Raw genomic sequence first — 24856 nt, 5'->3', positions numbered from 1 at the left:
TCCAACCCTGGCCCGGTCCCTATGGTTCCGCCGGTTGCTATACCGGTACTCCTGCAGGCGGTCACCACCGTCTGCCTGCCTGACGTTACGGGGATCCCAGGCTCCAACCCGGGTCCCTGACAGCGCTGCTCCTCTACACCTCCTGTTACTGTCACTGTACAACTTAATCTGTTTGTATTTCCTGCCTCAGGACAGTAGTCTCCTCGGTGGGCATGTCTTTCCACCTGACTCCACCCACCTGGTGTGCCCTACTCGCCCTGAGGGAGGCATCAGGTCTCCCTTTCGGGTGACTGGTGTGTCCTCACAAAGGATGGGGGGGTGTGTGTAATGTGGTATGTGTTGTTACCTGTGACCCCTGGGGTCCAGGGCATCACACCGGCATCGCCACCCAGCGCTTAGGCGCCAATGGCCATTACTACCCTCATCATCCACCCAGGGCCTGCTCCGCCTGTGGGGAGCGATACCATCCCGGCTGCCATAACACCTGTCCTGGAGAGGAACCCAGCAGCGGCGGCTATTCCCTGGCCACATACTAGAGGTGGCGTCACGACAAACTCTTTTCCAAATACCCCGCTTCCCTCCCCCACCATTTAACTGTATGCCTCGGGGCAATGGAACCGGGCAAGGCCAGCCCATAACAACACCTGACCTGACCCGAAATGGCCCGGTGACGAGTAGGTTTAACCGCCTGCCCCGTGGGGCGCTACAATAGCATTAAGGTATATTATTATAGATGTGTTGTCAATTTTATTAAGAAATATTTATTTTAGATTTTTGTTTCTTATTTTTTTTTTTTTTATAGAAAAAAGAAAGTATTTAGATTCCAATGAACTTTTTCCAAGAACTGGTTCAGCAGTAACAGTGACTACAGCTTCCCTTATTGGACTTCTCTATACTATAGGGGGACAGTAGATGTTTATAGAAAGTTTTCCTTGTCTGCAGTACATAAAATTGGAATAACAGCAGTTTTCAGACTTCCAATATTCCTAAAGAATAATGAGTTATGTGAAAGTGTACATTTCAGGAGTCCTCCTTTGTTTTGTGTCTTGAAATCCTTAATAATGTGTCCTCCTTCTGAGCCAGGGAAGCGTCCTGTGCTGTGTTAGGGGCACTTTGGTGCAGTCTGCCCCTGCAGTGGAGCAATGCAGGATGTGAGAGGTACAGTACTGCAGTACTGAGCTATGGGACATGGAGCTGGAAGCTATTCTCCCCCCTCCATCCCAGCACAGGCTCTGCAAGAGGAGGAAGGAGGGAAGGGGTGTCTCTGTTTTGGTGCAGTTCACCTTATGCTGGATGCAGGAACAGGCTGAAATATCTCTGGGACTCCTAAATTCCCAAGGTCAATGTTAACAGGAGCCTCAAGGTAAATTTAGATGATTTCTTTTAGCATCTTGTCCTATACATATTTTTAGTTCTCAGCACTTTTCATCAGGATAGCTTTATTCGCTTTTCCCTCTATTAACCTCTTGTGTATAATATACTATGGCTGTCTAACTGTGCTGTGTGCTGTTATCTCTATCTTTTTATAGATTTGTTACATAATAGTCAACTTTTTTTGTGGCTTAATATATTTTAGCTATACTACTGCTATTACTGCAATTCTGTATATGATGTAGACCTGCAGTGTGTATACCCTATGCAGTGTGTATAGCCCTCCAACTTGCTGACCCTGATCTACTTGGTGACCTTTCTGTCTCCCTCTTTCTCAGATGGCCCGAGGATTTCTATCGTTCTCTTATGTCTTTTGTGGTCTGTACCTGGCTGTCCTCCATTCAGCATTACCTGCAGACAGGAACAGGGGACAGAGAAAAATAGTCCATGTCCAAGGTTAGATACTACTGCAAGTGTGGTCTTCTGGGTCCAAGAGTGGGAGACAGTCAGACATATATATTATTGAGTCCATATATTGTTTGGATATATACACAGGTTTGATGTATGGAAACAATTCCATTCCCCAGGTCAATGTTCCCAATCAAAGAATACTGTGCATACTAATAGATGGATTGAAAGTAGCAAAAATCATCTTTGATGGGTCACTGTTTAGGAATGGTGGCAACTACCCACAACTGCTAATACTGAACAGAGAGGGTCTTTATTTATTTTATTCACAAAAATGGCACAGTGCTTAGCAAACATCATCATCATCACTGTACCCATTGGGGCTCACAATCTAAATTGCCTATCTGTATGTTTTTGGAGCGTGGGAGGAAACTAAATTACCCGGAGGAAACCCACACAAGCACAGGAGAACATACAAACTCCTTGCAGATGTTGTCCTTGGTGGGATTTCAACTCAGGACCTCAGGACTGCAAGATGGCAGTGTTAACCACTCAACCAGTGTTGAACTGGTGGAGGAAGGTTGAACTAGATGGACCTAGGTCTTTTTTCAACCTAAGTAACTATGTAACTATGTAACCACTGAGCCACCTTGCTGCCCACTACTTCCTTAATTACACCTTTCCCATATGCCACTGGTGATTTTTTGTGCCATTTAAGTTGTTATTTATAATAATAATAATTTTATTCATTTATACAGCGCTATTAATTCCACAGCGCTTTACATATATTGGCAACACTGTCCCCATTGGAGCTCACAATCTTATATCTTATCTCCAAAATGACCTGGCTACATATTTAGAATATACTGTCTCTCTTTATCACATGACTAATGCTCATGAATAAAAATATACTATATACATATCTCTCTCTCTCTCTATATATATATATATACACATATATAAATACTGATCCACAGGTACAGGTAAAGATATATAATCGGATAATGATCAATTGCTTGAATCAGAATTTTAGAATTTTATGTTAAATGTATCTTTAAGAATTTTTTATCTTTTTGTTTCATTTTTCCTATCACTATTTATAGAAAAAATAATCAGATACAGTATTTTGAATTTTTTATACTATTCAATGAACTTTATGCTAAACTCATACTTCCTGTACAGACCTTTCAGCAGTCTCATAATTATGACAGACAGGATTACAATATAAGGTAACACCTCTATATACAATATAAGGTAACACAATATATAACACAAAATCTATCATTCGTCTTGGTCACTGCTCAATCTAAGGCGGGCTTTGCACGTTGCGACATCGCAAGCCAATGCTGCGATGTCGCACGCGATAGTCCCCGCCCCAGTCGCAGCAGCAATATCTTGTGATTCCTGGCGTAGCGAACATTATCGCTACGCCAGCTTCACATGCACTCACCTGTCCTGCGACGTCGCTCTGGCCGACGAACCGCCTCCTTCCTAAGGGGGCGGGTCGTACAACGTCAGAGCGACGGCAGGCAGCCAATCAAAGCGGAGGGGCGGAGATGAGCAGGATGTAAACATCCCGCCCACCTTCTTCCTTCCGTATAGCCGCCGGTGGCAGGTAAGGTGATGTTCCTCGCTCCTGCGGCTTCATACGCAGCGATGTGTGCTGCCGCAGGAACGAGGAACAACATCGTACCTGTCGCGGCAGTGTAATTTTGAAAAAGTCAGAGCCTACACCGATGATACGATAACGACGCTTTTGCGCTCGTTAATCGTATCATCTAGGATTTACACACTACGATATCGAAAATGACACTGGATGTGCGTCACTTTCAATTTGACGCCACCGACATCACACGTGCGATGTTGCAACGTGCAAAGCCGCCCTAACACTTATTCACAACAAACATAAGCCCAATAAAGAGCATACTCAAATAATGTTTTTACACAAATAATTAAGGCTGGATTCTATTGTCCATATCAAGTACAAGAAATAAGAGTCAAATATTAGACCTAGCGTACAGTGTGAAAATTGCAACACTTAATTAGTTAGATCAAAAATAAATAAACATTAAAGAAAATAGTACCCTTAAGAAAAATAGGTCATTTTCTGACAACACATTCTATTGAATCAGCCAGGAATCACAAACCTAAGTAATCCCCTTTCGGTCAGTTTTTTTTAGGATTTTAGTAATATGCTAAAGCTTATATTTGGCCAGACTTTTCTCTGCATTCCAAGTATCAATTTAGTAACACATCAGCTGAATCCTTGGAATTTAGCCAAAAATATTATTCTTAAATTATCTGTGACATTGGTACTCAGCTGTAAATTATTTTTCCATTGAGAATCTATTAGTTATATTAACATTCGAAGATATAATAAACCACTACAGCCAACAGATATGACACATCGCTGCCCTTTGGCACACGGTAAGAGGGGGTGCTCTAACCCACAAATCTTTTGGGCCTTCCAAAAAAGCCTCCTGATTATTTTCAGTTTAGACATAGGCTGGCATTCCTCTTCAGCACTGCAAAATAGCAAGAACATAGAAAATGACTAGAGATGAGCGAGTTCCGAAATATTTGTAATCGCTATACTCGTAACGAGTACCTTGTAATACTTGCGTATTCGATCCGAATAGCGAGTACATTGCAAGTCAATGGGGAATGTGAGTAATATTCTGCTGGACCCAACCAAAGAGGTCTCTGTCTCTCCTGCAAAATTGCGGCGGAGGGGCTTTTATAGACGGCCAACGAAACAACGAAAATGGCTGCAGCATTACTGTGATTGGTTACGAAGCCCAGTATGTTTGGTGGCTGCAAATAAGGCGCCAAACCTGCTGGGCGGAGCATATGAATATAGCGAGGCGAGTACACAAAAACTCGCAATATAACCAGTGACACGACTACCATACTATCCGTGCGAATAGCGAATAGTAACGATTACACTCACTCATCACTAAAAATGACCTAAACTGTTTACTTCTTCATTTTATAAGCAAATTTTAATCTATTGTTATTTCTTCCTCTCTAAAAAATTACTAATTTCAGAGGGTGAGACTGGTGAAGTAATTGTGCAGACAGCTCCAGGTATAGTGACCACACACAGAGGTGGCTCCATTATTCTTCCATGTCGCTACCACTATGAACATACTGGAGAAGATCCCGCACCAGTGCGCATTAAGTGGTCCAAGATCAGTGATCCTTCATCCTTTATTGATGTGTTTGTAGCTCTTGGGAGGGAAAGTAGAGGATTTGGATCCTTTAAGAACCGTGTGTCTCTTCAAGAACATGACCCAGGCGATGCTTCATTGATCATCCACAATATTACTTTAGATGACTATGGAAGGTATGAATGTGAAGTGACCAATGAGTTAGAAGATGACACAGGGACGGTAAAACTGGATTTAGAAGGTAAAATAATTCTCAACAAAACATCTACATTTCTAAGAAACCTATACCATGTGTTCAATATTCTAACTTTCTTCTCCATCTAAACTCAAAGCTCTTTATCCTTCATTTTAGGTGTGATCTTCCCTTACTACCCACGACTGGGACGATACAAAATGAACTTTCATGATGCAGAACAGGCATGTAAGCAGCAGGATGGAATCCTTGCTTCGTATGACCAGCTTCATGATGCCTGGCTTAATGGACTTGACTGGTGCAATGCAGGATGGCTACATGATGGCTCAGTGCAGTATCCAATCTCCAAGCCTCGTGAAGAATGTGGAAAAAGAGACACCCCTACTGGAGTTAGAAACTATGGCTACAGACACAAAGATGATGAGCGCTATGATGCCTTCTGCTTTACATCTAATCTTCATGGTAACATTTTCTGTTAGATCCTTATTACCTTCTGTAAACTAGAGAAATATTAGGAATCACAGAAATTTTACAAATCTTTGACATCTATAAGTCTAAAGGACAAAATGCTTTTGTATGGATAACAGAATTTCAATTTGACCATTAATAATTGAGTATACATACCTTAAAGGCCCTTTAAGGCCTTATGCCCTGATTTTTCGGTGTGACGGACCCACTATTCTGCCTGACGCAGTAATATTTCAAAGGATAGTACCATCTCAGACATGTATGTCATAGCCAAAATATTTACTAAAAATATCTGAGTGCTGGTTTGATTTCCTCGACTCCAACCTTTTTCTTCCTTGCTCGCACTCCTAACCATAAGATCATAAGAGGCCATGCATGCATATGACACTTTCCATTGTAGCTTATGTGAGTTGCTGAAAATGCCAAGTGTGTTACTACTTTAATAAAACTACCATGAAGATTGCCATATACATGAACTGCCATACTTCCATTTTGTTGGCGGAGCACACAGAGTTCTAGAAACCCACATTCTGATAGTGCCACTCACTACACTATTTGTACATACCTGTCCATGCTCGCACACTATGTGGCATATGTTTGGAGATAGAATTTATATATATATATATATATAATATACACATCAATGATCTTCAATAGGTGTCTTGTGACCCCCAGTTGTGTATATTGCTGTGTTTACGTCTTATTTTTCCATATTTGATGTCTTTCTTCTATAAAGGGTCTATATACAGACCTGCAATATAACAACCTACTGTGAAATAGCTTTATTCCCCTGTGTTTTACAGCTATGTCATTCTTAGAATTCCTAATGAATGTAAATCAAAGAATATTGGAGTATTTATGCAATGTACTATATATGATGGTCAATATAATTTTATTTATTCTATATTATTGCTATACTAAGCATTTCATGCCGCTGCCTGCATCTGCCTTATCATGCATTAGTTGTTTGGAGAATGATGTATCTAATAAGCTTTGTAGAATGTCGAGTCATGAAACTTTGGAGAACAATAATTCAGATAACTCTGCATAGTTCTTCTGCCATAGCACAGTGTATTCTGAAACGTATGCAGGTATGACAATTTCAGTAACTGAATACAAAAAGGGAAACACATATATTATATAGAGTCATTACAAAGAGTGATCTATTTCATATGTTTATTTCTGGTAATGTTGCTGGTTATGGCTTACAGTCAAAGAAAACCCAAAAGTCTTTATCTCAGAAAATTAGAATAGTATATAAGACCAACTGAGAAAATGATTTTAAACTCAGAAATGTTGGTCTACTGAAAGCATGTACAGTAAATGCACTCAATACTTGGTCGGGGCTCCTTTTGCATGAATTACTGCATCATTGCGTGGCATGGAGGCTATCAGCCTGTGGCACTGCTGAGGTGTTATGGAAGCCCAGGTTGCTTTGATAGCAGCCTTCCGCTCGTCTGCATTGTTGGGTCTAGTGTCTCTTATCTTCCTCTAGACAATACCTCATAGATTCTCAATGGGGTTTAGGTCAGGCGAGTTTGCTGGCTAATCAAGCACAGTGATACTGTGGTTATTGTGATGGTGGAATATGGGGGGGTTGTGTATAATTTTGTCTATGTTCATATTTTAAGAGCGTTGCTCCATTCATTCTGTGTATTCCTTGTCCTGTCTGCAGGTTAATTAACTTAGCTCAGTTACCATTTGCTTTCCTTTTGTAAAACCCCAAAGACATTTCCTGACTGTCCGGTCTTTAATCCCCAGCTTTCCAAATACTGGGAATCACCCCCTTTAGAGCCTCCGTCTCTAGATCTGGGGCTGGGGGCTTGAAAGCCCCTACCTGTCTGCTTACCCAGGAATTTAGACATTCTGGCTGAGAAAGATAAGAGAGACTAAGTAAGATTGATCCTCTGCGGAAGAAGCTGACACTGCAGAGAGACTGTGAAAAACCCAGATTTTCCTGGAAAAGGACTGCTGGAGGATTGTGACTAACCTCCCGGGACATTTATGTGATTACTGGACTGCTTTACCCTCTCTGTGGTGGATTATTTTATGGATCTTCGTATTTGCATGGAAGAAAGGATCTTTGGGTTGTTCACTCATCTCCCGCTCTGTTGATTGTGTGATATCGGAGAAGGACCCTGGGACAGTTATTAAACCAGGGATTGGTATTTTTAGTAGTGTGGACAAATGCCAAATCCTGCTGGAAAATTAAATTTCCATCTTCAAAAAGCTTGTCAGCAGAGGGAAGCCTGAAGTGCTCTAAAATTTCTTGGTAGACAGCTGCACTGACTTTGGTCTTGATAATACACAGTAGATCTACGACAGCAGATGACATGACTCCCCAAACCATCATTGACTGTGGAAATTTCACACTAGACCTCAAGCAGCTTGGATTGAGGCCTTTCCACTCTTCATCCGGACTCTGGGACCTTGATTTCCAAATGAAATGCAAAATTTATTTCCATCTGAAAATAACACCATGGATCATTGAGCAACAGTCCAGTTCTTTTTCTCCTTGGCCCAGATAAAACGCTTCTGGCATTGTCTATTGGTCATGAGTGACTTGACTGAAGGAATGTGACAGTTGTAGCCTGGATACATCTGTGTGTGGTGGCTCTTGAAGCACTGACTCCAGCAGCAGTCCACGCCTTGTGAATCTCCCCAAAATTTGAATGGCCTTTTTTTAACAATCATATCAAGCTGGAGGTTATCCCGCTTGCTTGTGCACCTTCTTCTACCACACTTTTTCCTTTCACTCAACTTTCCATTAATATACTTGGATACAGCACTCTGTGAACAACCAGCTTCTTTAGCAATGACCTTTTGTGGCTTACCCTCCTTGTGGAATGTGGCAATGTGCCTTCTGGACATCTATTAAGTCAGCAGTATTCCTCATGGTTGTGTAGCCTACTAAACCAGACTAAGGGACCATTTTAAACCCTTAGGAAGAATTTGCATGTGTTTTGTGGTAATTATTCTAATTTTCTGACATAATGACCTTTGGGTTTTCATTGACTGTAAACCATAGTAATCAACATCAACAGAAATATACACTTGAAATAGATCACTCTGTTTTGAATGACTATATAATATTTGCGTTTCCCTTTTTGTATTGAATTACTGAAATAAATGAACTTTTTGATGAAACCAAACGTTTACATACACTGTTTAAAAAGACACATATACAAGTTTGTTTCACTATCTGACGTGAAATCAGTATAAACCTTAACCATTTTAGGTAAATTAGGAACCAAAATTATTTATATTTGCCAAATGCCAGAATAATGAGAGAATGTTTTAAGGGATTTTTTTTTACTTTCTGAAAACTCAAACGTTTACATACACTAAGAGCACTTTGGCTTTAAACAATATGGGACAGCCCATATGATAATGTCATATCTTTGGAAGCTTATGATAGGATAATTGGCAAACTGAGTTAATTTGAGATACTGTAAACCTGTGGATGAACTTTAATGTGCACCTGAAACACACTGCTTCTTTGTGTAGCATCATGCAAATTCAAACAAAATCCAAGATACAAGATCTCATGAAGAGAATTGTGGACTTGCACTCACGTCTGGTTCATCATTGGGTGCAATTTCCAGATACCTGAAGGTATCTTGTTCATCTGTAGAAACAATTATACGCAAGTACAAACAAGATGGGAATGTCCAGCCATCATATCTCTCTGGAAGGAGATGGGTTCTGTGTACCACAAATGAACGTGCTTTGGTCAGACATGTGCATATCAACCCAGGAACAAAAGCAAAAGACCGTGGGAAGATGCTGGCGGAAACTGGTAAGATTGTGTCATTATCCACAGTGAAACGAGTACTGTATCAACATGGGCTGAAAGGTCACTCTGCCAGGAAGAAGCCATTACTCCAAAAGAAACATTAAAAAGCCAGATTAATGTTTGCAAATGCACACAGGAACAAAGACCTTATATTTTGGAGACATGTCCTGTGGTCTGACGAAACTAAAATTGAACTGATTGGCCATAATGACCATTATTACATTTGGAGGAAAAAGGGAGAAGCTTTGAAGCCTAAGAACACCATCCCAACTCTGAATCACAGGGGTGGCAGCATCATGTTCTGGGGTTGTTTTTCTGCAGGAGGGACTGGTGCACTTCACAAAATAGATGGTATAATCTGGAAAGAAGATTATGTGGCAATTCTGAAGCAACACCTCAAGACATCAGCCAAGAACTAAAGCTTGGGTGGAAATGGGTCTTCCAAATGGACAATGACCTAAAGCATACTGCCAAACCGGTTACAAAGTGGCTTAAGGAAAACAAAGTCAATGTTTTGGAGTGGCCATCAGAAAGCCCTGATCTCAATCCTATTGAAAATTTATGGGCAATGCTGGAAAGGCAGGTGGAATGAATGCAATTTACAAATATGGCTCAGTTACATCAGTTCTGTCAGGAGGAATGGGCCCAAATTCCTACTGACTATTGTGAGAAACTTGTGGATAGATATTCAAAACATTTGACCCAAGTCATACAGTTTAAAGGGTACCTGTAAGTTCCCATATGCGTTCTAACCTAGAAGCAGGGTGATGTGTGGCCTAGTAACCCCTTCCTACTCATCCATGTGTTATAATAGTGTGTAATATGAATAAATAAAAATATGTTTTCTAACTTATGTGTACCCTATGTAAATGAGCAGAGGCTCTAGCCCCCTGGGCGTCGCTTCGCCCTGTGGCCGTTTGCATGGCTTCCATGGTATCACACCTCTGTGGGCGTGATACTATGGATTTATATGAGCGACACACCACCGCTCCTTAAGATCCTGCGCGCGCTTACCATTCCCGCAGCCTTGCTATCCGGGTGCTTGCTTCTCGTCTTTAGGCTCTGCACATGGTCGGAACTGCAGGAGTCTTTGAGCATGTGCAGTGTGCGTCTGAAGCTGAGAAGCAAGCACCCAGATAACAAGGCTGCAGGAATGGTAAGCGCACAAGCGCGGGATCTCAAGGAGCGACGGGCATAATAACACAGAAACCATGCAAACGCCCACAGGATGAAGTGACGCTCAGGGGACTAGAGTCTCTGATCATTTACATAGGGAACATGTAAGTTATAAAGTATATTTTTAGACATTTATATTACACACTATTACAATACAGGGATGGGTAGGAAGGGGTTACTAGGCCACACATCACCCTGCTTTTAGGTTAGAACGCATAAGGGACCTGACAGGTTCTCTTTAAGTGCAATGCCACCAAATGCTAACAAAATGTATCTAAACTTTTGCCTTTGCAGAAAGTAATAAAAATGCCTTAAAACATTCTTTCTCTCTCTCATTATTCTGGCATTTGGAAAATATAAATAATTTTGGTTCCTAATTGACCTAAAACGGGAAAGGTTTATTCTGATTTCATGTCAGACAATGAGAAAAACATGCAGATATGTCTTTGTAGAGAGTGTCTGTAAACTTCTGGTTTCAACTGTACATATTTATACACAGTGTTCATCATAGATGAGTACATGCCCTTGGAAAAGTAAGATTTTAATTAATAGGTCATTGTATAGCTTGCTGTATACAAGAGCAATTTCCCAAATTTTTGAAAACACAAAATTGAAGAAAACATTTTTCTAACCCATAACCTAAAAGTAACGTTAACAATATAACTTTCATTACAAAATCTTCAGACATGACTTTTCTAATGTCCAGTGATCCAAAACACACCTGTTCATTTTTGTAGAGGAACATGGGGACAGTGATTCAGTCTACTGATCTGAATCCAACCGAACATTATAGGACAATGAGCATTTATCACCAATAATCTGCAGAATATTCTGAAATGCAGTATGTTATGATACAAAGTAATGTGAAGAAGACTGAAAAGACAATAGGCGCTAATAGGGTACCAACGTTGAAAAAATGTTTGAAGGAAATATCAGATGTGCTCACCTGATGCAGTTGTGAAAGTAGTCACAACTGCTTTGGAGAGCGTGTAGATTATGCCGGCAGCAGGCACCATGAGGAGGTGGCATCAAAAGATCAAATAGAAGTGGACTCCCGCGCTGTTGTAAGAAGATGGTCAGCAGTAATGGTTAAGTCATGATTTTATTGCGCGGGAGTCCACTTCTATTTGATCTTATGATGCAAAGTAATTAGTGAAAACATTTCAGTTTACTTCATTGATATATTTATATATTATCTTTATTATAGGAAAAGTGTATTTCCTGAAGACATTTTACAAGATGAGTTTTTTGGAGGCAGCTAAAGCCTGTGAGAAGAATGGCGATATATTAGCAAAAGTTGGTCAACTGTATGCCGCCTGGAAACTACAGCTTTTGGACAGATGTGAAGCCGGATGGCTCGGCGATGGCAGTGTTCGGTACCCCATTGTAAATCCTCGACAAAAGTGTGGAGGAACTGAGCCTGGGGTGAGGAACCTTGGGTTTCCCAGTAAAAAGTATAAATTATTCGGGGTGTACTGCTTTAAAGGAAAAGTTGGAGCAGAAGAAAACGAAGAAAAAGAAAAGATTAAGGATGGAATCATGCAATGGAAATCTAACCATGTGTAGAGTGTGTGATGGAGTCTCCTGGACACTGCTGATCTGAAATGAATACCCACATATACATATACATCAACGCACGCTGCAAGCTTGTGTCTTATCAATGTGGAACAACCTTAAATTGCTTGCAAATGGGTCAGTATATATACCACATCAAATCTTGTAATACGGATATCAGACTGAAGAGGAAGCAAAGCAATCCAGAAAGGACTGATGAGGAAAACCATAATACAGTATATTCCAATGTCAAATCTTTTGGAAGTCAAGCGAAGAAATTAATAAAATGGATTAAGTTTGGATCATATACTTATGCTAAATCTCATTTACTGGATGAATGACAATGTCCATAGTGCAACCATGCTGCATTGTAACTGAATAAACCCTTTATGTTAGAGAAAATGAGCATGAAATGTATATAATCAATGGCGAGAACTGCAACTAATTATATGGGAATCATGAACTCTTATGAAGGGGATATATGCCATAAAAAAGGTCATATTATTGGAACACACAAAAAGACGATGAATATGCGGATTTTATCATCTTGAGACCATTGTGGTCCATTTGCATAATTATATTAGTAAGAAAGTTATGTTGCTTCATGGGGTAATAGGGTATAAGGTGATTGGAGAAATACCTGGAGGTTCTTGTCATTCATGAAGTTATTCCCCATTTGCAGATAGTTTTAGAATATTGTTGGACCATCCCATTATATTTGGTTAGTGGCGGCAGAACGGGTACAAGGTGACCTTGTATTTTTACTAGAAATGCTATTATAGTGATTTTATCCCAACCGACCCTGCATTTATTCCACCTGATCGCGGAAAGGGATGTACAGGAAAAAATGATCAGATTCACTGCCAGCCTTTCCTTTTTGATACATGGCAGCACTATTTTGTGATGGTAGAAAATTAAAGCAAACATGATACTGCCTCCGCCTATTGTCCAAGATTATGTTTTAGTGGATGTGCTGTGAATAGGAAGGTCTCCTACAGTGTTGCGGTCATTTTTGATGAAGGTCTAAAGCATAATTTGTTGCTCCATGGATGAACGAGAACTGTACTGCACATGATGAGACTAAAAAGAGGAGAAAGCTGCCATTTAGGTAATATGGAATTAGGCTGCAATGTATTACGGCAGAGTTTGGACGGTATATTTGAGAAAATAGAATACTACGATGGAGGGTTAAGTATATAACTACTGCTCTGCTTGTACTATGTCTCTTATGATTTGAAAGATTACATATCCCTATTTAAGAAAACTTCTGATGCTGTATTATATATTCTATCATTTTACTAATCAAATTTATATAGTATTCTGGGTATCACGGATGTTTCCTAAAATGGTTTTCAGTTTTTTTTTGGGGGGGTAAATCAGGTTAAATGTAAAGTTAATCACTGTTGTAATGCAAAGTTATACAACTTTCTAACATACCGTACTTTTAAAATGTTTCCACTATATGTGGACTGGTCTGGAATTCTCAAAACTAGTAAAAATTTAAAGGAAATATTTCACCAGGTTTTCACTATCTCATCTAAGAACAGTATTATGTAGAGACAGAGACCCTAGTTCCAAGCATGTATCATTTACTGGTTTCCATACTGCATATTTTATAAAAATATCTGTTTTATCTGCTGTAGATCTAACAGTTCTCTGAATGCTGAGCTCCGTCCTCATTTGATGATTGACGTAGATGATGCCTCTGGCGCCATCCACATAGCCGGGAAAAATCTTGCGCTTGTGCAGAGACATTGCCGGCTTGCACAGGCGTTCGTCGCTCTACCCTATTCCAGGTAGAGCCAAAAACATTTGTGCAAACCTACAAATGACTTAAGTACATCTATAATGCTAAATAAATGTCTAAATAGACAAATATATTCAAAAACATTGATGTACCTGCGCGAGCCAGCAATGACTCTGCACAGGCGGGAGATTTTGCCCTTCTATGTGGGTGACACAGGTGATGTCATCTACCTTGCACCTGTGCATAAACATAAACCTTTATAGAATACAGTGTAGGTGCTGCTTAAGGTACTAGTTTTGGTTTAGAACGCAAAAAACTGGTGACAGGTTCCCTTTAAATTAGGCAACTTGGATGTTATTCACTTAAAACAAGTTATGTTCATAACCATTTCTATGACAATTAGCATCATTCTAACAATAGTCTCTGCAAGGCAGCATTGATGACAGCAAAAGGAGACACTAGGGCTCAACCCATCCTTAAGCTTAAAGAGGTTTTCTACTATTAATGTGACCATTTTCTTTTATCCTAACTCTTCCTAACTAACACTTTGCTAATATACTTCTGCTCTCTATTTTGTTCCTATAAGCTTATCTCTAAGAACTTCGTAAATACCTTTATTGTTGATGCTTTGATTCTTCCAGCTGCACACTGTAATCAGAACAACTGAGAAGGGCACATCACTAGTAGGGGCAGGGCTACCTCTCTGTGAGTAACAGCAGTCACGGCCGCATGCCCAGATCACAATTCATTCTCATCTCTGCCTCCACCAGTACCCTGCTCAGTTGATCCTATCCAGGTCTATAGCCGGAAGGATCAAAGCTACAACAACAATAAAGGTATTTATGAACCTCTTAGAGATGAGCTTACAGGAGCAGAGTAGGTAGCAGAAGTATATTAGGAAAGTGTTAGGAAAAGTTAGGATAAAAGAAAGGAGATCAGATTAGTGGTGGAAAACCTCTTTAACGTCATGCTCAAGATTCCTCATTCTAAAAATGTGTATGCCTTTCCTCTCCAAATAGGTATAACCTGTAATCTTATGGAACTCCTTTAAGTAGCAGTTACTCCGTAAGGCCTCTTTCACACGTACGTCCCTCCGGTATGTGTTTGGCAGTTTTCTCATGTACCGGAGACACGTACACACATAGACCTAGGTATTCCTATGGTTTTGGACACACGTAAGTATTTGCGAATGGAATGTGTGTCTGTTCCGTACTTACGTGTGTCCGTGTGTTTCTCACGCCGACATGTCCGTTTTCTCTCCGGCATCACGGGTGTTACACGGAACGCAAACGTGTCATACGTAATGCAAACGGACCACACGGATGTGTTCCGTGTGACACGCACCGGAGAAAAGACATGTTTCTGTGAGAAAAAAAAACAAAACTTTACTCACCTTCTCCAGCCCTGCAGTCTCTGCCGCTGCTGTCACTTGCTGCCGACCGCCGCTCATTATGCTCAATGAATATTCACTTCACTGTGGCCGGAAGCAGCAGCAGCGGGGATTCGGCAGGACCGTCGACCGAAGATCAGTACCACGGACAGCGACACCAGGGACAGATGAGCAGAAAGTTCCCGTTCTTCGTGTGTTATCATCACAGATACCACACGGAGAACACACGTAGCCCATAAACACGGCTCACGGAGGGCAACACGCACCTCTGACACGTCCGTGAAAAACGTGCATGGTTTTTCACGAACGTGTGAAAGAGGACTAACAGTGTAGACGTAACGCATCCTAAGACTGCCCATATCTTTTTAATAAGAAAAAAGTGCCTTCCTTATAGCACCAGGAATTATATATATCTGATCCTATAATGTCTTGATGATATTTGCAACATAATGTCAGTTGGTCGTCACTTGTTCCATTACAGTAGATGATAAACTGCCAGAATTTTGCAGACATGATGGTGGTATTTAGTTGTTTGCTAAGTAGCAAGTTAGAACAGATAGCAGAAATGTAAATGGCAAATTTTAGTGAGAATGGATCTGCAATGTGAAAATGTCTGACTCTCTCGTAATAACTTAATTATCTGACTTGAACAGATGAATTAACCGAAAATAGATAGTGAAAAAGGCTTTCTCCAGAAACAATTACCGTAAGTGGTGATTATATATTTCTAACTGCACAAATATTTCTTGTTGTATGCATACACACCTAGCAACACAGGGATTCCATTTTTCTCTCCTACTGCACAGTAATTTTGAAAAATAAATGGAGGGAAAGGCTTTGTGGAAGAATGGGAAATAATTGTACATAAAATGCAGGCAGTGAGCCTGCCATCCATTAGCGTTGAATCATGCAGACTTCTCATATATAATCTACATTAAAAGGACATAATTATCCTGTATGACATCTTTCATTTGAATTGGAGCTTTCTGGCTTTCTTTTGCCAACCAAATTAAGTGCGTTTTATACTTTTTTTTGTCTCTTTTTCCATCTTCCAACTTCTGTTAAAAAAGCTAAACTATGGATTAAACAAATGTTCACAAACACCATAAAATTCAATAGGAGGTTACGTTCACACGTCTGTATTTTCGGTCTTAAGGCTACTTTACACACTGCGATATCGGTACCGATATCGCTAGTGTGGGTACCCGCCCCCATCTGTTGCGCGACACGGGCAAATCGCTGCCCGTGCCGCACAACAGCCGTCACACATACTTACCTGTCCGGCGACGTCGCTGTGACGGGCGAACCGCCTCCTTTCTAAGGGGGCGGTCCGTGCGGCGTCACAGCGACGTCACTGAAGCGTCACTGAACCGCCGCCCAATAGAAGCGGAGGGGCGGAGATGAGCGGGACGTAACATCCCGCCCACCTCCTTCCTTCTGCATTGTGGCCGGGAGGCAGGTAAGGGGAGGTTCCTCGTTCCTGCGGCGTCACACGCAGCGATGTGTGCTGCCGCAGGAACGAGGAACAACTTCGTTACTGCTGCAGTAACGATTTTTAAGAATGGACCCCCATGTCGCCGATTAGTGATTTTGCACGTTTTTGCAACAATGCAAAATCGCTTTTCGGTGTCACACGCAACGGCATCGCTAATGCGGCCGGATGTGCGTCACAAAATCCGTGACCCCAACGACTCCGCATTAGCGATGTCGCAGCGTGTAAAGCCCGCTTTAGTGTAGATGACCGTTTTTTACATGGACATTAAGAAAACATCCTAACAGGCATTAGTCTGTTCTACATTTCAGATGAGGCTCGCTTATTTAAAGCTTATGGGTGCGCAAATGAAAGTCTTTAACATAGGAAACTATCTGTTCTGTTAAACTGTAGAAATTGCTCCTGCATATAAATGGATGTCATATAAATGACAATAGATTTTTTTCTAGGTGTGTGAACTTAGTCTAACTATAAGGGGTACTTTGCACGTTGCAACATCGCTACTGCGATCTCGTCGGGGTCAAATCGAAAGTGACGCACATCCGGCGCCAGTAACGACGTCGCAACGTGTAAAGCCTAGAAGCACCGATAAACGAATGTCAAAGCGTCGAAAATCGGTGATCTGTGTAGTGTCGGTCATTTCCATAATTTCGCTGCAGCGACAGGTACGATGTTGTTCCTCGTTCCTGCGGCAGCACACATCGCTGTGAATGAAGTCGCAGGAGCGAGGAACATCTCCTTACCTGCGTCCTGCGTGCAATGAGGAAGGAAGGAGGTGGGCGGGATGTTTACGTCCCGCTCATCTCCACCCCTCCTCTTCTATTGGCCGCCTGCTGTGTGACGTTGCTGTGACGCCGCACGACCCGCCCCCTTAGGAAGGAGGCGGGTCACCGGCCAGAGCGATGTCGCGGGGCACAGGTAAGTGCATGTGAAGCTGCCGTAGCAATAATGTTCGCTACGGCAGCTATCACAAGATATCACATCTGCGACGGGGGCGGGGACTATCGCGCTCGGCATCGCTACAATCAGCTAGCGTGCAAAGTACCCCTAAGGGTTTATAACGTTCCTGGGTGACCAATATCCAAAAACAGTAGATTAAAATATCAACCACTGGCAAGTCACAAAAATCTCCACTCCCTAACTTATCAATGTTAACATTCTAGTCATTGCCGAATTAAAAAAGAAAAACCCCAAAACAAAAATAAACTGTTTTATATATTATTATAGTTTAATGATAGCTGAAATAAGATTGGCATCATTATAGGCCCAACCAAACAAACAAAGGGACCATGGTATGCAGTTACCAGCTCATCATCATCCAAATTTGGATCCAGGCAGGTCCATTTATGGGATTGCAGTGGCCCCACACTGTAATAAAAATGCTAGTTTTAGATCTTGCAGAATAAGACTTTGTTTACATTAGGTTTCTACCCTAAGCTTATCATATATGTCTGGAAAAGCTCCTGGAATATCTGAAAAACATCCACGGGTCTCAAGGTTCTTGACTAATGTATAGTGCAAGGGTGGGGAACCTTTTTTTCTACCTGGAGCCATTTAGAAAGTTCTCTCAACCCTTGGGAGCCGCAAAAAAAATATATATCATAGGAGGGGCTGGGGACATATCTAGACACATCACATGAGGGGCTGGGTACATATACACATCACAGGAGGGGCTGGGGCTATGACATTACTGGGAGGGCATGGACAGTACTACCGGTCATGGACACTACTGGGGGTGGCACTGCAGCACAAGACGGGCACAAGCAGGACTGGTGGACATGGACAGGACTGAGGGAGCACAGACATCACCATGGGGGCACATACAGCATTGGGGGGGAACATCACTGGGTTGGTGGCAGACAGCACTGGGTTGATGGCACACAGCACTGGGTTGGTGACACACAGCACTGGGTTAGTGACACACAGCACTAGGGGGTACAAAGCACTAGGTGGAGGGCTCACAGCAGCGGGAGGTAGGGGGCTCACAGCAATGGGAGCCAGGAGGCTTACAGCAGTGGGAGGCAGGAGGCTCACAGCAGCGGGAGGCAGGAAGCTCACAGCAGCAGGAGGAAGGTACAGTACAGCAGAAGGCTCACAGCAGTGAGACAGGGAGGCAGGAGGCTCACAGCAATGAGAGGCAGGTACAATAGGAGGCTCACTACAGCAGGAGACAAGAGGCTCACAACAGCAGAAGGCAGGTAAATCAGGGAGGCAGAAGGCTCACAGCAATGGGAGGCAGGTACAGCAGGGTGTTAGGAGGCTCACAGCGGGGAGGCAGGAGGCTTACAGCAGTGGGAGGCAGATACAGCAGGGAGGCAGGAAACACAACAGCAGGAGACAGATACAGCAGGGAGGCAGGAGGCTCACTGCAGCAGGAGGCAGATAGAGCAGGGAGGCCAGTAAACCTGCTGCTCCTGTTCTTCTGTGGGACGGGAGCGCAACACTTCTCGCTCTTACCCTGCCCACCACGCCTGTGCCAGCTTGCTGAGCACTTAATGTTATGAGCAGCACATATTATGATTTAAAGGGCAGTTGACAACCTCGGCTCCCGCCCAAGTGCCGCTCAAGTACTGCGGTTCTGGGAATGTGCCTAGGGGCCGCATAAAAATAGGACAGCATGGGATCATAGCTGATTATTTTTGTCAGATAAAACATTTCCCTGCCTGTTTATAAAAAAAAAATATCTTAAAGAAATAACTTGCGATCCTGTGCTATAATGTTTGTATACTTTTTTTTACTTCATCCCCGTCCCAGGAGATGTGGCATGATCAGACCGTGTCCTTATACGGTCAGACACAGCCATTACACAGTACATAGCAGGGACACATATATAACATTATCTCAGCACAGGAACATTTTATATAAACACATCCAATTGTATAAATAGTATTCCAAGATCTCTTGATTAAAATTAACTTTGTTTGTGGAACAACCCCTTTAAGTATTAGGTTTTTGGACAGCCCCTTTAACACTTATTTAAATTGTAGTTTGTTTTCTTGGTCACTATGTATGCATAGTAACTTAGTGACAGAGATGACAGTGAAAATAAAGAGGTGGTGAGTGCTTCGCTTACCAGGGAAAGGATGCACCGCACTTTACACCAAGGAAGAAGCAGAGCTCACAGGAATCACCAGCTTGCCGATTTGCTAGTGATCCTCTTTGTATTAATCAGCCTCAAGCAGCCTCCTTTCCTGCCACCTTTACTGGGTACACCTATGTTGACCACAACTTTTCAGTGTGAAGGCAGTCAATAAAAAAAACATACATTGCACACTAAATATTTTTAAAAGAGCACATGCTACTGTTTCCCTCTGCTAGGTCAAATGTTGAAGCCTTCTGTCAGAGCTTGATGTAAACAATGCCTAAAAAAAGGTCAACCCTAGAGTTGAGCGAGAACCTAACTATTCGTACTCGCCATACTCATAATGAATACTGTCTAATACTCGCGTATTTATTCCGAATAGCATGTGCACTGCAAGTCAATGGGGAAAACTCGCAACGTAACGAGTAGCCTGAATTCCACACTATTAGTGCGAGTAGCGAATAGTACGGCATTCGGGTTACTCGTTACTTTGTGAGCTTTTCCCCATTGACTTGCATTGCACACGCTATTCAGAATGAATATGCGAGTGTTAGACACTACAGTACTCGATATGAGAATAGCAAGTACGAACAGTTAGGTACTCGCTCAACTCTAGTCATCCCTAATTTAGCTTTCAGTCTCCTGTCCTTAAACATTTGTATGATCCTAGAATTACGATTCAAAGAATCTTCTGAATTCTTATCAATAGCAGTTCCTAATGAATCCAGTTGCCTCCAAATCGCTTATAAAATACATGTATGTATGTGGCATGCAAATGACCATAATGAAGCAGTTTTGTACTATGCAGAGCCAAAATCTGAGCTCTACCAATATTCTGTATATGTTCCTGAAGGAGTATTTAAAAAATAAAAAACTATGGTATAAGCTTGTGTTTGAGGACATGGTTTTCTTATCTTGTGCAACCTATTTATGCTATTACAGTACGACATGCTGTTTTATGGAAGTACACATTTCCTAAATCATTAATTTGTTTGTGCAAGGCTGATATGGGAGGTGTACATGAAGAAGTATTTCCCCAAGTATTCTTCTAGCAGAAAACTCGCCCCTAGAGAAATAGCCATTAACCTGTTTTGCTATCCTTGAGCAACAGAGATGTTTGACTTATTCAATTTAGTATCCTAGACCACCATAGATGCTATCATTGCCACTTCCCCAACGCACAAGGGATATTAGCATTAACCTCTCCACTGCTGTACATTACCATGGATGTTACCATTAATTTCTTCACCTACCCTAGATCAGCAGACATGGTATAATTACTAAATATGTTAAGGTTTTACCATCAAAGGAAGGTTGGAATTAACCTTTTCCTCTATACAGTTGGGTACAGCCCTCCTCCCCATTATTAGATATTAGCTTTTCAATAAATTATTTAAGTAAGCATTGCAATATTGTAACACCCGGAGTCGATAGGTTTTCACCCGACTCATCGCCGGGCCGAGGTTGTGTGGCGCCCCTGACCTGGTCAGGCACCACTGAGTACTGCACCCATGCTGGGGACAGTACAATACAGGTAATCCAGAAGGCTGACCGAGGTGTGACTTCACAGGCGCATAGTGATCAGGTCTCACACATGTACCTATGAGAGGACCCCTGGGGATCCCAGGAGGGGGAAAAGCCTTCACCTCCACTGGAATAGTGGAGGGGGCCAAAAGCCTCCATCTCCTCTCAAGGGGTGTGGTAAGAGAGCCTGGTTGCTAGGTGGCGTAGGCAGGCACAAGAGGGAAGAGAAGGAGGAGTAAACAGTCTGCAGCAGAGTGTGGAGGAGTGAGGAGCATGAAGTGGAGCTCAGACAGGAGGAGAAGTGCAGGTCCCTCAAGTGAGCCGGTTCAGTGCAGAGTCCAGGGAGCTCCGAGGAGAGCTGACCCCTTCCCCTGGAGCTGTTGCAGTCTGACAGCGTCCGCGCAGTGACTACCGACGGGGGAGAACGGTCACCTAGGAGTGCTACCCGAAACCCATCTCCAGCTAGAGAGAGAGCACAGAGTGGGAAGTAAGGAGACTGCTAGGGAGTACCAGGCCCAAACGGGCGGCAGATCCCGGAGCGGGGATAGATCCACCTTTCCCTGCTAAACCTGCCGGTGTGGGGCCCTCAAAGCCCACACCACAACACCACAAAAGCCGCAGCCACGTAGCCACAGTTAGGGCCCATAGTTCGCAGGAGGCAAGCAGCTGGAGTGATCTGGCCCAGGCAACAAGCAAACGGCAAACGAAGGGGAGTGAGGCTTCAGCAACTTCCCTGGGTGACCCCCATAGGGACTAAAAGTCGGGGTTACCCCAAACCACTAAGGGCTAAGGAAGGCGAGTCGGTAGTCACCATCAGAAGTCAGCCTGAAGGATACCTGGTTCCAGCCTGGTTCATCCCAGCTACGCCCGGGTTACTCACCCTGCCATCTGAAGTGAGTAAAACCCCTGAAAGACATTCTGCGTGTGTGGAGTTATTCTGCGCCTTGTGGTACTACGCACCTACACAGGGCCCTGGGGCTTGCCTCACTCTCAGGAGGCTATTCCAACTAACTGCACTCACCATCAGCCCCAGGCGTCCCTCAACCTGCAGTGGCGGTCCCCACTGACCGCAATACTGAGAGTGGCGTCACGACAAATAGAAGATTCCCTACCAGTGACGAGATCCAGCCGAGTGGAGTCCCTGAAGGTAATGCACCGACACAACACCTGTGGGGCTTCACATCTGGCGTCACGAACAGGATAAGGACTAGACCTGTTCAGACAGGTGACCATGTGCCTGGGCGGTCCGCTTGAAAAATTGGAAGGGCCGCCATATTGCCACCATGAAAAGCGCGCTGAAAAACAACAGCAGCCCGCGCTGGGAGAAGTTACCGCCCACGAAGAGGTGTGGCTACCCAGAGATCCCCTGCAGAGTTCTGACCTCGCTTGTGAAGAGAGCGGAAGCGTCCAGAGACGGCGGAACGGAAAAGAAGCCAGAAGTCTGCTGCTAGAGAAAATGGCGTCTGAACACCGAGACCCAGAGCCAGGCTCCGCTGCCTGGTGGTGTCGGGAGCTCGCCGAGTTCTGCGATCAACTGGAGGCCAGGGTCGGAAGGCTGATCAGAGAGGGACGGACGGAGTTTCTGTGGATGACCGCGGCGGTTCAGGCCTATGAGGGGAGAGCTGCGCGCCGAGTGCCAGACCGGGCGGTGATGACTCAGACCCCGATGCTGCCACCGATGGGTGAGTCCAGTGATGCCCCTGCCAGCGCGAGTGCCCCGACCCCTTCTGCCACGCCCGCAGTCCCTGAGGAGGCGTCCGGCGCGGCGACGCTGAAGCAGGCCGCAGCCACGCCAGGTGCAGCCCGCCAAGCTCAGGCCGCCGCAGCGATGCCCTGCTCGGCCCACCAAGACCCGGTCCCTGCAGCAACGCCCAGTCCGGCCCGCAAAGAACCGGCTGCCACCGCGACCCTCATCCGCGCCGCAAGTGAGGTGCTGAACCAGGCCGCAGCCCCGTCAGGTGCGGCCCGCCAAGCCCAGATCGCTGCAGCGACGCCCAGCCCAGCCTGCAAAGACCCCATCGCAGCTGCGACGCCGATCCAAGCTGCGTCAGAAGTGCCCATCCAGGCCGCCGCCATGCCGGGCGCGGCCCGCCAAGACCAGGCCGCCGCCATGCCAGGCGCGGCCCGCCAAGACCAGGCCGCCGCCATATCGGGCGCGGCCCGCCAAGATAAGATTGCATCACCATTTACCCCGGCCTGCAAGGCCAGAGCAGACACCGCTCCCCAGTCCAAGGAGGTCCCTGCTAGGAAGCCCACGCTGGGGGAGGACCCCGCATACTGGCAGCTGAAGGCTGACATGGAGGCCAAGTTCCCACAGGAGATGGTGGATCAATACATGCTCCCTCCGCACACCCCCAAGAGGATTCCGGCAACCCCTGCAGCAACTACGCCAAAGAGTCCCCCGCCTGGGCCTGCTGAAGAAAGTCCATCCCCAGCACTGCCACCAAAGGAGTGCTCAGAAGAACTAAGGGGGAGGGGAGGCCAGGAAGCTGAGGAGCTGACTCAGGAGCCACCAGCAGTGGATCCATGCCCAGAGCCAGAGATGTTGCCATACTCTCGCTGGGATGAAGAAGACCTAACACCGTCTGCGGAAGAAGATTTGCCTAAAAGCCTCACCTGGGAGCTTGTAAGCTGTACCTCGCAGAATCCAGTCCGCAAGACACGGCGCCGTAGCAGAACCCAGTCTTTCCCTGCACCGCCATCCCCAGAGCAGAGAGAAGCCACGGCCAGAGACCTAGAGGAGAAACGGTTCCTGAGAAGAGCCAAAGCCCAGGTCAGAGGACCCCTTTGTAGAGGAATTGTGGAAGACTTTAGCCTGAAGTCAGGATACGGATTCATCGTTGCACCTGGTATAAAGGAAGGTATCTTCGTCAATAGAAGAGACGTCAGAGCCCACTTGCCCAGAGGACATCCTGGAAGAAACTTAAAGATGGGAGACTCCGTACAATTTACCATGCATCAAGGAGAAAGAGGCTGGTACGCGCTAGATGTAGCACCATGTCCTAAAGGAGAAGAAAGGAAAGACAGCGATAAAGAAAGAAAAGACAAAGGACCTACTGATGAGACTACCACAGATGAAGAAAAAGGTCAAGGAAGCAACAGGTGCCGCAGCCCTACAGGCCCAAGCCCTGGTGAGGAGGAATCTGCATAAAGTTCATGTAAAGTAAAGCAAGTTACCAGTTTGAAAAAGTTTGTTTTGCAACGTTTTACAAGTTCAAGAATGTGCCCACATAAACTCATGTGAGAAATGAACCTTAAGGCTATGAACTGGCTATAGCCACCAACTCTCGCAGTGTAAATAGTTACACCAGAGGGCCCCACCACCACCAGAGTCAGCCTGTTTAGGGGCTTTGCTCGTCTGCAACCAGGGAGCACGTCCGTATATAGGGCCTTGGCTTACCTGCAACCAGAGAGCATGCCTGTTTATGGGGCCTGGCTCTCCACCACAAAGAGGGTACCTGGTCAGCACCAACTGTGGAGGCCGC

The 24856-nt window shown here is 44.1% G+C and overlaps 1 protein-coding gene across 1 annotated transcript; it reads left to right on the top strand.

Annotated features, from left to right (window-relative positions):
• The first annotated feature begins 975 nt into the window (after nucleotides 1-975).
• On the top strand, nucleotides 976-20216 carry HAPLN4 (hyaluronan and proteoglycan link protein 4). The gene is made up of 5 exons (XM_075315372.1): nucleotides 976-1363; nucleotides 1710-1827; nucleotides 4828-5190; nucleotides 5302-5604; nucleotides 11790-20216. The coding sequence occupies exons 2-5, from the start codon at nucleotides 1710-1712 to the stop codon at nucleotides 12146-12148; spliced, it is 1143 nt and encodes a 380-aa protein (XP_075171487.1). The 5' UTR covers nucleotides 976-1363; the 3' UTR covers nucleotides 12149-20216.
• The last annotated feature ends 4640 nt before the right edge of the window (nucleotides 20217-24856 follow it).

This window comes from Anomaloglossus baeobatrachus, chromosome 1 (assembly GCF_048569485.1).
Source record: "Anomaloglossus baeobatrachus isolate aAnoBae1 chromosome 1, aAnoBae1.hap1, whole genome shotgun sequence".
Lineage (NCBI taxonomy): Eukaryota > Metazoa > Chordata > Amphibia > Anura > Aromobatidae > Anomaloglossus > Anomaloglossus baeobatrachus.
This window is presented reverse-complemented; position numbering and strand designations above follow the sequence as displayed.